Here is a 16,029-nt window from a genome sequence, read left to right as displayed (position 1 = left end):
TACTGTATGACCGAACCTAACCAACCCTACCTAACCTAAACTAACATAATTGAGTCAATACATTATGATCTAATCTAACATAATAATAATAATTCAAATAAACCATTTGGAAACAATTTGTTTTAAATAACGAAAATCTCTCGGCCTATTAGGCAAATCGGGCCTTACATAGTAGACCAAGAAGTACGTTCTGGCTACTAGGTACGACATATTATATATATATATATATATATATATATATATATATATATATATATATATATATATATATATATATATATATATATATATATATATATATATATATATATATATATATATATATATATATATATATATATATATATATATATATATATATATATATATATATATATATATATATATATATATATATATATATATATATATATATATATATATATATATATATATATATATATATATATATATATATATATATATATATATATATATATATATATATATATATATATATATATATATATATATATATATATATATATATATATATATATATATATATATATATATGTATGTATGTATATAATTTGTATTGTGGAAAACGAGGATAAATCTATTGATATTCATGCCTCAGAAAATAAATTTGAGTGAAGTATCTCAACTGGTCGTGTTCTGTATTCAACATTTTAATGCATGAACTGGGAAAATATATTAGAATATGATGCAATGGGTGATCCTAGCAATAAAATGCGGCCATTTTATATCAAATGTTAACACCCAATTATATTTTTTTTTTACTTTCACAGATAAACAAAAACCTACAACATTTTTTACTCTTTTAATAAACTAATTAAAATGAGAATTACCTAGTGACAGGGCCTCGTTACACACTGTAATGTTAAATGGAACAATTAAAATGGTTTTTGTCTTGATCTTCGTGACTACAGTTTCTTAGTGGTCTTAATAATGCAAGACAAAGTATTCAAGCAAATAACAATCTTGAACAGAGATAGATATACTGTTAGTGATCAAATGTTTCAATTCAGATTGCATTTTTGTGTCCGTAAGTAAATCTCTGGATAGGAATTAATAATATAAAAACAGTAAAAACCAATTTTTTTCATAAATAAAAATAAGGTCTTATTTATTAAATAAATGACCTTCAATTTAATTTGTACAATTAATTATAATTTAGTTATTTACATACAGTTTATCTCAGAATTTATTATACAATACCATATATAATATTTAGAATAAGAGAATGTAGCAAAATAAATATATACCAATGACGACCATAAATTACATGAAATAAATTTTAAAGATTATTTTTTTAGCTTTCACAACTTCACGTTTAAATGCCAAGTAAATTACCTATTTCCGTATCACCGGTTCTTGCTGTTGCGCCCACAATGATGCCCTGACGAGAGTACTATCATGCTTTTCTGATGTCACTCATTACAACTCCTTAATTAAGTGTTCCCTTACACTGTGAAGCACCACATAAACATACAATCTTCTCTTCTTCAATTGGGAACTTGTAGTCATATGTTATTTCTTCACCACAAGCAATAGGTTGTTTTGAATAAATTACTATCTTCTTTTGAGTTTCTACGGAAATTATTTTTGCATAACAGTTTGGCTGAAAGCAGAAAGAAAACAATTAGCACATGTTTCAAATTTTCATTAACAATTACCATATATGTAAATTTAATTATGGTACATGATATACAAAAATAAAGCTTCTCGTGTACATAAGATAAAGAGCACATTTCTGAATTTTCTGAAATCGGATAGTGTTCAAAGTAAATATAGTCTTTTACCACTTACCACTTTTGAGAGCTCCATTTTGACTAAAATGGGGAACTTAGGTTGTGAAGCAACTGAATGAGCTATGTCTGTAGGTGCTGCCATCTAATGGCAACAAGTGGCTAACTAGCAGTAAGCAGAGCAATACTCAATGGTCTCTTTGACACAGGGTCATATAGGGCTATATACTCTATAGTATTCACTGGTGTATCTTGCCCCCGAATAGCCTAAAAGTGATATTTTAAAAGAACCCCCACTGCTCCTGAACACGTCAACCAGTCCTGGCTATCTGGCTGGGCAAACTCTGGTTTCCCTTCAAAACGCATAAATCTTTTTTTAATATCTGGCTGATACTACCCATCAGAAGAGCAGGACATTTCTTACAGGAGTCATCTCTTGGAACACGAAGGGGAGTACACTATTACTCTTGAACTATGGTTCAGCTAAAATTGTGAAAATTTAGGATTCCTATGGTATGGGGAAGCACCTGAAAAAACTTGCTAGCAACTATGAAAGTCTCAATGAAAATCCAAACAAAATATTACATAAACTTACGTTACAAGAGTGGTTAATGAAACGTGCTAGATTGCCACACTTAGTAGCATCAATGATGGTTTCCAAGTCGATGCGGAACAGGTAAGATGATCCAATACCAATTTTTTCATACTGGATTTCCCTCAGATCAGCAATGATGGATCGTATACTTTGGCCAACATATTCAATGACCATTTCATCTGATCCAATTGCTTCCATTGCAAACAATCCCCAGTCATGAATACGTGATTTACCGAACCTCAGGAGTTTCTTTCGGAACTATAAGAGAAAGATACAGAGTACTTTAGATAAAAACTTGTAGATGACAAACAGCAAATCTAACATTTTCTTAAAATTGAACTTAAGATTGCAATTGTAAAATAAATTTTTACCTTCAATAAAAGTTATGTTAAGCTTTTATTTAATCTGTGTAAACACCAGAATTAATGTAAACATTATCACCAATTATAATATTGCACACTCAAAGTCATGGATCCCCAGTTGTAACATGTTGCATTACTCCTGAAGAAATAGGAGGAACAAAAAAATTATATCCAAAACAGGTGCCTCATTCACTCGCCATGTTTAATGCTATACAGTATATTGCAGCATAACATAGAATCAGCATCGTGTCACACCTAAACTACAGGGAAACTATTAGTTTATAGGATTTTAGAAGAGACATATAAGGCAGACAGAGTGAAATCAATATTATGGGGGAGACAAAGTGCCCAGGAAGAGAAGAAAAAAGGAAAACAAAAAACCAGCGTTGAATGTAATGAAACGCCATTTTCTGGGCGAGACCCGGAGGCTCCCCAGAGCTATCCAGGCTGATATGTATATCATTAGATTTTAGCATCAGTCAGCGTGAATGAAGTTCTAGGCCTACCAGGGACCATGAGCCAGAACCTGGCCCTTTCAGAGAGGCACGAGAAGCAATGGCCTATAGAAATGCACATGGGATTGGAGCATTCTATGTCTACCATCGACCAGGCCAAGTACCCAGAAAGGTAAGTGCCTGAAAACAAACCCCTATTCTGGTTAAACGACTAAAAATAGATTAACGAATGGACAGAACTTCCTAAATGAAAACGAGCAAACAAGCATGACGTCACATGAGCCGTGCCGCATGTCTGCGCAGCTCCCCTGTCCCGGGAGGGGGAAGGGGGAGCCCCAGACCAAGGTCACTGGCTATCCACCCTTCAGTTCGAGGCTGGATGTCAAAATACATAAAAAAAAAACATCGCCCGGGAGGAGGGGGGGAAGTTGCTGGGAAGCCTCCAGGTCTCACCCAGTAAATGGCATTTCATTACATTCAACGTTGGTTTTCTGGGGGGAGCCCCTTCAGTTCCCTGGAGCTACATCACTGAAAACGAAAACTAGAGGGACTTACCCGGGAGGTGGTCTGTGCTCGCACCTCAACTTGAAGTCGAGACAACAGGCTGCAACTGCCGACCCAACACTACACAGGCCCGAATAGGCCCAGGAACATTTACAAGGTAGTATTCAGCCAGGACCCTGTTCGACCGCTAAAAACTCCGTACCCAAACATCAGCCCAGGACATGTTACCAAAGACTTCAACCAATGCAGCAAACTTACGAACGTCATGGGCACGGGGATAGACTGCTGACTGACTAGATGGAATAACCCTGCGGACGACCTGAGACACCTGAACCCTAGAACAGGGAAGAATGGAAACTGGATCAACCCAAAGCGCATCCCCAGTCACAGAGGCCATGGCGTGCAAATAAAGGCAGAGAGCCGCAACCGGACACAACACATGATGCACCCCCCCGGCTTGACCAACCAAACATCAACAACGCAAAGACCCTTCCGGAAAGCAGCAGTCTCATTCTTCGTTAGAAAAGGAGGAGACGGCTGCAAACAAACCTATCACCTCAACCAAAAGAGCAGAAACCCCTGTGCCGAAGGGAAGGGAACCCTAAGCACATGCAGCTCGAGTACCTGTGAATGATACTCCCAGCTCCCAGCTCGCACGCCATTGTAAGAGCAGTACTAGACACAAGGCACAGCACAACACAGAGAGAAACTGAGAGCTGGAGTCATCTGACCGAGCCACAATCACGTCAGCTAAGAACTGCAGGGTGGATCGCTGATGCGGTGGGTCTGAGGCTCCCCCTTTCCCCCCATGGGGAGGGGGGGGGGGAAGAGGAGCTGCACAGTCATGCGGCGCGGCTCGTGTGACGTTATCTTGACATGTTTTCGGGGCTTAGCGTCCCCGCAACCCAGTTCTCAACCAAGCCTCCTTTTTGTTACACATCCCCAGAAAGCAGCCCGTAGCAGCTGTCTAACACCCTGGTACCTATTTACTGCTAGGAAAACAGGTGCATCTGGGTGAAAGAAACTCTGCCCATTTGTTTCTTCCTCCACCGGGAATCGAACTCGGAACCTCAGGACAACGAATCTGAAGCACTATCCACTCAGCTGACAGCCCCCTCCCCCTTGTGCTCGGGTCATGCTCACTTGCTCGTTTTCATTTGGCGAGTTCTGTTCACTCGTTCGTCTATTTTAGTCATTTTAACCAGAATAGAGGTTTGTTTTGAGGCGCTTACCCTTCTGGGTGTCTAACCCAGTTGATGGCAGACATAGAATGTGCCAAATCTCATGTGCATTTCTATAGGTCATTGCTCCTCGTGCTTCTCTGAAGGGGGGCCAGGTTCTGGCTCGTGGTCCCCAGTAGGCCTAGAACTCCATTCATATTGATTGATGCCAAAAAGCCTAATGATATACATATCAGCCTGGATAGCTCCGGAGAGCCGAAGGGGCTCCGCCCCCCAGAAACAAGTGTTGAAATTAATGAGATCCCTTTTCTGATGGGCCCTCGGATGTTTCTTGAGATAAATACTGGTAAGGCCATGCCTAATGGAGATGAAACAGGTCTCTCAGACCCACCCTTGCATACCTAAAGTCAGAACCAGAATCTGGTTCTCTTTGAGGTGAGGGGGGGAGGGGAGCTTGAAGAAGAGACCCAGCATCAAATGTAATGAAATATGTACCTCTTTTTGGATGAGCCCTGGTGGCTCCCTGAAGCTATATCGCTAAGAGTGCACCATGCAAATGGGTCGCACCAGACGCAGGAGTTCTGTTTGACCCATTGTGAATCAGAGCCAAAACTCTGACCCCCCATCCCCTCACATAGGCAAAAAGAGCAAGTAACAATTCCTCAAACACTGGGAAAGCATTCAGAAAATCAGTGAAGCTTCATAGACAACTGGAGGATTAGCAAAAAATACACACTTCGAAAACACCAAACAACTCCACAAATGATTCACATAAACAAGAGAAATATTCAAAATTAACGAGAAAGACGTAGGCTATGTAAGCATAGCTGAGGCTCTTGCATAACCGCTCAACTAATTGGCAAATCACTCGGGGCCGATCCAACACCAGCTGGCGATGAAACTGGAGACGGGGAAAGAGAAGCCGACGAAGAGTCCCAAATGAGGCCAAGCCAAGTTTAAACCTGGGACTAAACCAAGTGGGACTTTCATCAGCTCACCAGGAACACAAACCTACCAAATTGGGAAAGAAACAGATTCCTGGCTTGCTGACATGCGGACCAACTGGGAACCCAAACAAACTAACCTTTGAGGTAGGCCAACACATGAACCCTTAGAAAGTGCAGCTGAGGTAGCTTGATAAACAGATGGGGAGCCACACTAAAACCAAAAGCATGAACCTTCAAGTGGTAAGCTTGATGCCCCACCACAAAACTAAACCAGTCTCTAAACCCGGGATGAATGTGGACGTCCAATATGTATCATGTAGAAGGTTGGACAGGCAATGAAGGTGTTCAAACCCAAAAGATCAAAGATGTACTGAAGGTCTGCCGAGTCCCTCTTCGGGACCGGGAACAACCGGGACTCCCTCTAAAAGGACAAGGTAAACTCAACTATGTCTGAGGCCAACCAACCCATAATGACCAGATGCAGAGCTGGAGAGGATACCTGACCCCAACCCCAGGAAGCTGGGAAGGGACTGACCAACTCTACCTGGTCAGGAGCTGGTGAAAGGAGCCAGATGACCCCTTACAATGGCAACAAAGAGGCAAATTGCCAAAGAGTAGGGCTGAATCATGAAAGGGTTGGTACATACCACATGTGGAACAGCCCTGGTCGAATTGGAATGTTCCTCCACCTCCACGGAGGCGGAGCAGCAGGAGATATAGCTTTGCTTTTAAGAAAAATAACTACAGCATCATAATCTATATAACAAAAAGCAAGTGACACATTCACTAATACACTGTATAGCCTGTATTCTACCATAATGTAACTGCTCTATACTGAACAAAGAAAAAAATTCCTTACCTTGAGCTGATTAAACTTGAGCAAATCAGAGTCTGTCTCATTGCCAAATGCTGTAAGAAGTCGTCTCTGGAATGAGCGCACTTCCCTGCTCACAGCCATCTGAGTAAGCTTAGCCTTACTAGACTCCAGGACTGCAAGGCTCTGTTGCTGAGGGTCTTCTGCAGCTCTCGCTGCATGATCTTGATGGAATGTAAACTAAAAGTAAAAGGATTTGGGTTAAATATGTATCACAAATGCTAAATACTCTGAAATAGACTACAATGGATTCCAGTAGTTCAACACTCAAAATCTTCAAATCTCGCTAATAAATCTTTTATCATTACAAAAATAAAATTACAACTACAGTATTATTCTTGTGAAGCAATTAATGAATCTCTACAATAAGCTGTCAGAGATAAATGATACTCTACACAACTAAAGATAGGGCATAAAGCTTGGGGAGTAATCTTCTCTTCTCTCTCCATAATCAACTCAAGGGTAAATTAATTAGATATACTACTATGCATTAAATGCTGCTAATAAACAATCTTGCTTCAATGTCATAGTGTATTTCCATGCCTCACTAAAGGTACGGAACAGAACTAAGAAATGTTCAAAATTCCCTGGGAGACTAATATCTATTTTCTTACATTCTTCTTTCTACAGATAGTTTATCAGTCATTTATACTCTGCCACTGCCATTACAGCAAAAATCTCCAATTCAAGCACTTATACTCTAATCTACTCCTAAAAATAGAATGCTAAATTAAAATCCCTCCTTCAGAAAATCAAAGTGAGGCACTGTATCTGTAAAAGGAAAATAATACATGTTCAACAGAAACTTCAATAATACTGATTGCTTGAAAGTGCTTAATGGCCGAGATGTTAGGGAACGATGGATATTTAAACATCCCTAGATACGAGAAAATCTTTGGAGCAACGAGAGCAATCGAACACACGTCTTGGGTCACCCTAGATGCATGCATGACTAACAAGACCACAATGAGCTTAATAGCAACAGAACCTGAAGTCTACCCAGACTTAGAGGTAGTTTGAAGGCACTGAGCTGCTGCCTAAATCCAATTTTTACCAAAGATTTTTCATTCAAACATCACATTATTGTAATTTCAACATGCATCCCTGAAGTTTTTAACAGTGAATTCCAAAAACAATTAGATTTATTGACTACTATATTTTGTGCAGTAAAACAAAAACTACCAAAACTAACTTTATGCCTCTGTTTCTGCTTGGAGTCTACTTTGTAAATGCCTTCAGTACGAGCACAGCCCGATTTATGTATAGGAAGATCATCCAATCTCCTCTTTTTTTTTGGTGGGAGTGGGATATCTGTCGGTGGATGATCAACCCAGTGAGTATCGTTCAGCCAGTATGACTGGCTGTCATCTGCCAGCATGCCTTCATAGCTTCTTTTGAGAAGTTCAATATCTTCCTGGTCAATACCTGAACAAAGTAAGATTATTATTAGTGTCTGATGTCTAAATGTAACACAACAGTACATAGACGCAACAGATGAACACTTTAGTGTTCCAATGATGCTAAAATATGTCATCTGTGCTTTAACAGATCTGTATATATATAATTTTTTTAGCATTGTGTGGGCATAGCTTATCACGCGATCAACCAAAGTATCAGGGGACCATCCAGAGATCACTTTGGCCAACTACCTATACTCAAGATAATAATTGCTCTACTTTTGAGCATTTTCATAATGCTTTACAAATTACCTACCAGGAGAGTATGAAAGTTATTTTTTTTTTTAAGCAACAGATTATGTGTAGACATTTCCATATTTGTTATTTTTATTTTATGTTGAAAAATACTAGTACAGTATATAAGGAATGCGTAAATGTTCATAACCATTTGTATATTCAGCAAAGTCATGCATAATCTATTATCACAGAACATTTTATTTTTCAACTACACGTAGCAATCATTTGCAATCACTTTTACTGAAATTTTTTACTATAACCTAAAAACTGAGAAAATGAAGATTACAAGCATTTTAGGTGAAGGTCATATACTGACAGGTCGGAACGTTGAAGTGTTATTATGACTGATCACGCTTCTAAATATTATGCATAGATGGATCCAACACTAAGAGAAACACTTAGTTCTTACAAAAGACATCGACCATACTATATTTGAAACAAGTTCTATTTTTCATTTTCATTTTGAATTGGTAGTTTGGAAACAAATTTGGGTATGAATGGTAATTCCTTTAACCCTTAAACTGCATCATATGATGTGTGACATTGAAGGGGGTATAATTAAAAAAATATTCAAATTATGTAAAAATTACTTTAAAATGTTAAACAAATCTCCAACTTATTGGCATCAACTTCGTGAAACTTTCATCAAAATATTTTTAGAAATTGATTTTAGACTAATATTTAAAAACCCCAGCATTGAATGTAATAACGCCATTTTCTGGGCGAGTCCCGGAGGCTCCCCGGAGCTATCTAGGCTGAATGGATATGCATATCTTTCTGGCGGATCAACAATCCAGCTAAATTCGGACTGCTCCCCGATGGTTCATTGCCTGAACCGAGGGGGTCTTCCCGCGGCTCCGCCTCTTTCAGCGGATCGGTCCAACCCGGTGCAAGGCTGGTTTGGTCTTCTCCTCGAGTCTTTGCATCTGGTGATTTTGACTAGGGTTTATCATAACTTATTCACTTGTATAGTGCGCAGGTGGCTTCGTTGTTGGTCTCCTACCTGCGTGCTTTGTCTCGGCGACAGTATGAAGTTTCCTGGCGGTCCTTCTGGTTCTTCCTATCGCTGCGTAGCTATTCTTCGGTCTCTGATAGAGTTGTTCTGTCCTTTCTCTCTTGGTTGTTCCTGGACTGTCATCTTATGCCCAATACTGTCGTCTCGTATCTTGAGGCGGTGGCGGAGCCACTTCAGCTTCCTTTCGGTGTTGATGTTAGTTACTTCTGTCCCCATTCTGCAAGCTTTCTCGGGCATTGTTTCACCTCCGGCCTGCTCATGCACCTCCTGAGCCTTTCTGGTCTTTGGACCCGGTGCTCTCGTTTCTCTCTTCTCCTCGGTTTGTTGTGGCCCCTTCCATTCGGGATTGGTTTTCAAAAGCTCTTTTTTCCTGTTGGCATTGGCCTCTGGGGGGTCTGTTCAGGAAGCCTCATACTCTCCTCCGGCACAGGAGTTTCTGCTCCTTCGGTCCTGGTGGTCGTTTTGTTCGGTTACAGCCATCTATTTCTTGGAGATGGCGGCAGCGAAGACTGAGATGGCTGCATTTCAGAGGGGCCCTTGGGTTGTTGATGTTTGGTTGGTCAGGTCAGGGGTGCATCATGTGTTGTGTCCGGTTGTGGCTCATCGCCGTTATTTGTGCGCCACGGCTTCGGTGGCAGGGGATGTGCTTTGGGTTGACTCGGATTCCCTTCTTCCCTTTCCCGAGCTCGGGTCTTTCAGGTTGTCTGCAGGGTTGTTAAGTGTAGCCAGTCTGTGGTTTATCCCCATGTCCACGATGTGCGTAAGTTTGCTGCTTTGGCTGCCGTCTTTGGCAACATGTCTTAGGTTGACATACAGGTGCATGGTTTTTGGAGGTCGAACAGGGTCCTGGCTGGTCATTACCTGGTGAATGTTCCTGGGGCAGGTAGGGCCTGCACTGCATTGGGTCGGCGGTTGCAGCCAGTTGTCTCGACTTTGCGTTGAGGAGTGAGGATGAACCGCCTCCCTGGATAAGTCCCTGTTTTTTCCTTATCTTTGGATAGTTAGCTCCGGGGAGCCAATGGAACTTCCCCCAGAAAACCAGCGTTGAATGTAATGAAACACCATTTTCTGGGCGAGTCCCGGAGGCTCTCCGGCATCCCTCTCTCCCTCCGGTCGGCGGTATTTTTCACGCTTTTTGACATCCAGCCTAAGAACTGTAGGTTGGATCGCCGGCGGATGGGTCTGGGGCTCCCCCCTTCCCCTCCTGGGGAGAGGGGGGGGGGGTTGCGCAGACAGAGACGTGGCGACTTGATAACGTCATGCTAGTTTGCTATTTTTTGTTTGGGGAGTTCTGTCCACCTGATCGGCCTTCGGTCGCAATAATTTTACCAGAAAAGGGGTATGTTTTGGGGCACCTACCTTTCTGGGTGCCTGTCCCGGTCGATGGCAGACAGAGAATGCTCCCAACCACATGGAGGTCTCTATAGGTCATTGCTCTTCATGCCTCTTCTGAGGGGGTCAGATTTTTGGCTTGTGGTCCCCAGTAGGCAAGAATGCCATGCATTGACTGATGCCAGAAAGATATACATATCCATTCAGCCTGGATAGCTCCAGGGAGCCGACGGGGCTCTCCCCAGAAAAGTATTTGAAAATACTTTTTAAAGAACTCTATAGTATATTTTGCACTAACAATTTATCTATCCACATGCAATTTACCTGTAATCCCCATTTGGTTTTACTGAATTCATACAGAATGAAGAAATTAATAAGCAAAATAGTATGGAATTTTTTACCTCGTATAAGAAATGAATAGAGGACATTGTATTCTTCCATCTGGTTACGCGGCGTGTAGGTAGGTATGGTTGCAGATTTGGGTAGAACTGGAGGTGTTGTTTTTCTTTTATCAAGACCTTCCTTCTTGATTTGCAACTCTCTGTTCTCCTTCCCTCTTGGCTTAGGAGTGGTGAATTTCGTTGCAGTCTTAGAAGCCTTAGTCTTGTCACTCTTTGGCGGTGTACACGTGCGAGTGTAGTCATGGTCTGAACCACCCATGACTTTAAAACCTTTTTTGGCCATATCTTCTGCAAAATAAAATTATATTTTAAATAATGAATTATTTATAAATATGTATATATATGTGTGTGTATATACACACACACACACACAAACACAGTGGTACCTCGGTTTACGAATGCCTCGCTTTACGAACTTTTCAGGTTACGAGCCCGATTTCTTTGGAAAATTTGAACCAGGTTACGAACTTGATCTCGGGATACGAGTTTTTTGATACACGTATGGCCGACCAAGCGCGTGGTGGCACGGCGATCGCGCCTCAGTTTCCCAGTGGCTCCCGCCTAGTGACTATCCCGCCTGAATTCAATGCAAGGATTTACAGTTTTTTTTTTTTTATTTTTGGCTATTTGAACATAAAAGTTGTTATTATTTATCTCGCCATGGGTCCCAAGAAAGCCAGTGGTAAGGTTCAAGGCAAGAAAACACATGTGAGAATGACCATAGAGGAAAAACAAGAGATCATTCGTAAACATGAAAATGGTACACGTGTTGTTGAACTAGCTAGGCAGTATAACAAATCTTCAGGGGGGGGGGGAAGGAGGAGGAGGCAGTAGAAGATTTCCCCTTCCTCATTAATTAAGAAAATGTGTGCAGTATGGGAAGAACTGCAAAGTTTTGCTGAAAAGAATCACGCAGATAAAGCTTTAGTAGGCCATTGCATTGATCTTATTAATGATAATGTGATGTCTCCCTACAGACAAGTGTTACAAAGGGAAAAACAATCTTCAAGAAAAACAATGAGAAAGAAGCAGGTCCTAGTGATATGCAGGCAAAACGTGCCAGAGAGTGCACCCCAGAGAAGTCCTCACTGCCTGATGTTATAATGGAAGGTGACTCCCCTTCCAATCAGTAACACCTTTCCTCCTCCCCCCTCCTCACCGTCTTCCATACGCCAACAGGAGTCATCAGCAAAGGCAAGTAATAACTTGTACATACTTTTGTAGTGAAGATTTGGGTGAATTAGGTATAAAATTTACTTTGAGACTAATTTTTTGTGGAGTCAGGAACTGATTAATTCATTTCCCATTATTTCTTATGGGGAAATTCGCTTCGGTTTACAAATTTTCGGGTTGCGAACCGTCTCCAGGAATGGATTAAATTCATAAACTGAGGTACCTTTGTATATAAGAGTACCTCATGAAAGGAATAAATTGCATCATGAGCATCAATGTTGCCAATCCTACTTTCTATCCTCTTTAGGTCTGTGATTTTCTTTCCAAGTATCTTGTCAAGGGGAAATAAGGCATTTAGTGAAGGTCCAAGGAGTGTTGTCTGTGAGTCAGATTATATAAACTCCAGACAAGATGGTGTTTACTCTATCTATGAGTAGTATATGTAAAATTTAATAATCTACAAGGAAGAAGAAATATTTCTGGTAAGTTATAACCGAGAAGATAGTTACCCGGAGGCAAGAATGAGGCATCTCTTCCATCTTTAGGTGCCCATGGTAGACAATAACTGTGTTCCATGAGGACTGGAGACCTCTGCTCTTCTCCAGTGGATCCAGAAAGTCGACTTAAAGCTGATGAAGAGGATGTGCTAGAAGAGGAGGAAGTAGATCTGACTCTGCCATTGACATCTGCCCCTGCTAAGGCCATCAATGCTTCTGCTGCTTCTGCCGATTCTCCCAAGCCATCGTCCAGATCACTTTTTTCATCGGCTGTGTCAGTCTGTATTCAAATAAAGTTTGTTTTATGAGATGCTACTAATTTCTATCACAAAATAACAGTTTACTGAAAAAGCACACCAATAAAAGTCATATTAAAGAGGTTAAAATTATGAAGCGAAGGATAGTTATGTTACTAATGAGAATAGCTTCATCAATGATACTACAGAATTGTTAATGGATCTTGAAAAGCTTGTGTTAGAGAATGGGAAAATCTGGAAAAGGCTACTGTAGTTCCAATATCCAAGAAATAAGACAGGCATAATGCACTACAGACCAGTGTTACTAACATACACCTGATGCAAAAAACTTTAAAAAAGTCATCAGGAAAAGAACTATTGAGTATTTGGCAAGTAAACCTCATAATGGGAATACAATACAGATTCAGAGATCAAAATGATATGCTTAACAATGTTGATTGAATTTTATGACAAAGAGTCATCACAGTAAGGGTAGAAAATGAAGGATGTGTAACTGTAAAAAACTTTGAATACAGTTCCTCACAAAAGCTAAATGCATAAGATGGAAAGAAAAGCAGGAGTAAAGAAAAAAGCTACTGAGCTAGTTAAGAGAGTGCCTGACAGACAGGAAACAAAGGGTCAGAGAGAGCACATGCCAGGCTGGTTAAGCATAGACAGTTGAGTCCTCTCTGCTAATTTATGTAAATGACCTACCAGGGAGTGAACTCATCATGTTAATGTCTACAGATGATGCAAAGTTAATTAGGTGAATAAGACCTGAAGAGAATTGTAGGGTGCTGCAATAATACTTGACAAACTTCAGGAAAGGGCAGAAAGATGGCTGCTGGAATTTTTCAGTCCAAATAAGTGCAAGATAATGAGGATGGGAAAAGAAGAATTATAGGTAACTACATTATAAGACGAATGCAACTAATTACAAGAAGCATTAAGAGAAAGTGATCTTGGAATGGATATAATCTCAACGTAAACACCAAAAGCGCATGTGAACGGGATAATATCAGCAGCATAATTATTATTTAGGAAGCTGGCAAAACATCAGAAGAGCATTTAGGAGACTAAATAAGGAGGTTTTAAAGTCCATATTTACTGCTTCTTCAGGATCATTACTGAAGTATGCAGCACTGATATGGAACCTGCACCGTGTGAAGCCAAAAAGGAAACATGAGAAAGTAGAGAGGCTTGCAATTAAATTAGTACCAGAATTAAGATGGTTCAGATATGAGGAGAAAAGAAACAGAAGGAATATGATCACTATTTAAAAGATAATGAGCAAAATAGACAACATAGCCAAAAGCAGCCTATTTTTAATTGAAAGGAAGTAAGACAAGAGGACATCGGTAATAAGTGGATGCACAATCAAGTTCTGGAGAAATAAAATAAATTCTTGTGCTTTATATGGATAATCAGCAAGTAGAACAATTGAAGGTAAAAGTTGTCAAAGTCACTTCCATCTATAACTTTAAGAAAAAATATGATGAATATAATGATGAGAATGCAATTAGCATGTCAGATATAAATGAACAGGAGGCAGGGCAAAATGAACTAAACCTCGCTCCCTTTAGTAACTGATAGATAAGCACTAAGGTTTGTTTATGCAAGTAACCACTGGAGCATGTCGGTATGGTATCTCAAGGATACCATACAAAGCCTGTTTAGCCTTAGTCACAATAGACTCAATGATTCATTGAGCCAGGCCTCACATAACCTTCCTTTTTACCCCTATCCCAAATGAAGAAGTACGTTATCTTCCAAGAGCCTGCAAAAGCAGACAGTGTCTGCAAAAACTCAACTTCCAACTGAAGGGGAAACAGAATATAAAGGTCTCCACGTATAAGGGACTCCAACACATAGGTGGCCTACGTCACAATGAACAGCTTAAATCTTGACTTTGTAGGCTATGGCCAGAAGAGGGTTTTTGTAAGTCATATTCAACTGCTCTTCAATTGGTAAGAGTGCTCAGGATCCCCCCAGCCACATCAAGGCACTGTCCATTAGGAGGATTCATATTATGATGCTCCCATTAAAATATTAAAAACTTATCTTTGATACAAGAGCAATAATAAATTACATACCTCTGAACCTGAGTCATGGGGTACAGTATCTGGAGGCTTTTTAACTTTCACAATTTCTTTTCTTCTCTCCTTCGGTTTTTGGGCCTTCTCTTTTTTCACAGCAGTAACGGGAGATTTCTTTGGTTTCTTCGGTGTGGCAGGCGATTCGGTTTTCTTTGGCAACTGTTTACTCTTAGTAGGAGGAGATTTCTTTATTGGAGGGGGAACTGGTGTCTGCTGCAAAGTCATTTGCTGAGTATAAGTTATACATTATAAATGCTAAGCATAGATTCAGTGCGTGTCATATGAAGGGCCTTAGTGTATTAAATATTCAATTTAGTTAACAAGCTTCTCTTTATTAAAACAGTTTTCAAATGTATTATTTTCTCAAAACAATACATTTAAGAAAATATGACTTAAAAGCTCTAGTAAAGTCTCATCATTACCATTTTTCCCACCTGTATGGGGGTGCAGAGACATCAAGACAGAAGAAATGGAAGAATAAAGATTCCCCTCACTTAGGAAATAAAACATGCAACTCTTTGCTATATCTTCCACCATGACATACTTCAGCATCACAGTCCAGCAATACATTGTTAGCAGGGTTCTATCATTTAATGCCCCTAGATTAAAAGCGCTTTCTGTGTGCCATCATTTAATGAATATATTAAACATTAACTTTCTTGACTTATTTCATCTCGCTGTATTATCTGCCATTTGTCAGGAACTGCTCACTCAATCCCTGCTTCTTCATAATGTTGTTGACATTATATTGTGAATATAATGTCACATAACATTATATTCTTTTGACAATAATAGACACAAAGTAGAGTATATTAACCATTAAACCACGCAATACATATATAGATGATGGGAGTAACTTTAACGAAACCGCTCAAAACATATATAGACGATTGAGGGTCTAGTGCACGATTTTAAA

General features: G+C 39.9%; 1 protein-coding gene across 1 annotated transcript in view; it reads right to left on the bottom strand.

Moving 5' to 3' along the window:
• Nucleotides 1-808: 808 nt before the first annotated feature.
• Set1 (SET domain containing 1) overlaps nucleotides 809-16,029 on the bottom strand; it is a 59,778-nt gene continuing 44,557 nt past the window's right edge. Inside the window, exons 15-21 of the mRNA XM_069300638.1 lie at nucleotides 15,111-15,326; nucleotides 12,794-13,061; nucleotides 11,112-11,399; nucleotides 7,862-8,094; nucleotides 6,655-6,849; nucleotides 2,347-2,604; nucleotides 809-1,624 (exon numbers count right to left, since the gene is read on the bottom strand). Coding sequence (XP_069156739.1) covers nucleotides 1,451-1,624; nucleotides 2,347-2,604; nucleotides 6,655-6,849; nucleotides 7,862-8,094; nucleotides 11,112-11,399; nucleotides 12,794-13,061; nucleotides 15,111-15,326 — 1,632 coding nt within the window. The 3' untranslated portion in view covers nucleotides 809-1,450. The remainder of the gene's footprint in view (nucleotides 1,625-2,346; nucleotides 2,605-6,654; nucleotides 6,850-7,861; nucleotides 8,095-11,111; nucleotides 11,400-12,793; nucleotides 13,062-15,110; nucleotides 15,327-16,029) is intronic.

The sequence above is a fragment of the Procambarus clarkii genome, chromosome 44 (assembly GCF_040958095.1).
Source record: "Procambarus clarkii isolate CNS0578487 chromosome 44, FALCON_Pclarkii_2.0, whole genome shotgun sequence".
NCBI lineage: Eukaryota > Metazoa > Arthropoda > Malacostraca > Decapoda > Cambaridae > Procambarus > Procambarus clarkii.
The sequence above is the reverse complement of the archived record's forward strand: the minus strand, read 5'-3'. Positions and strand labels throughout refer to the sequence as shown.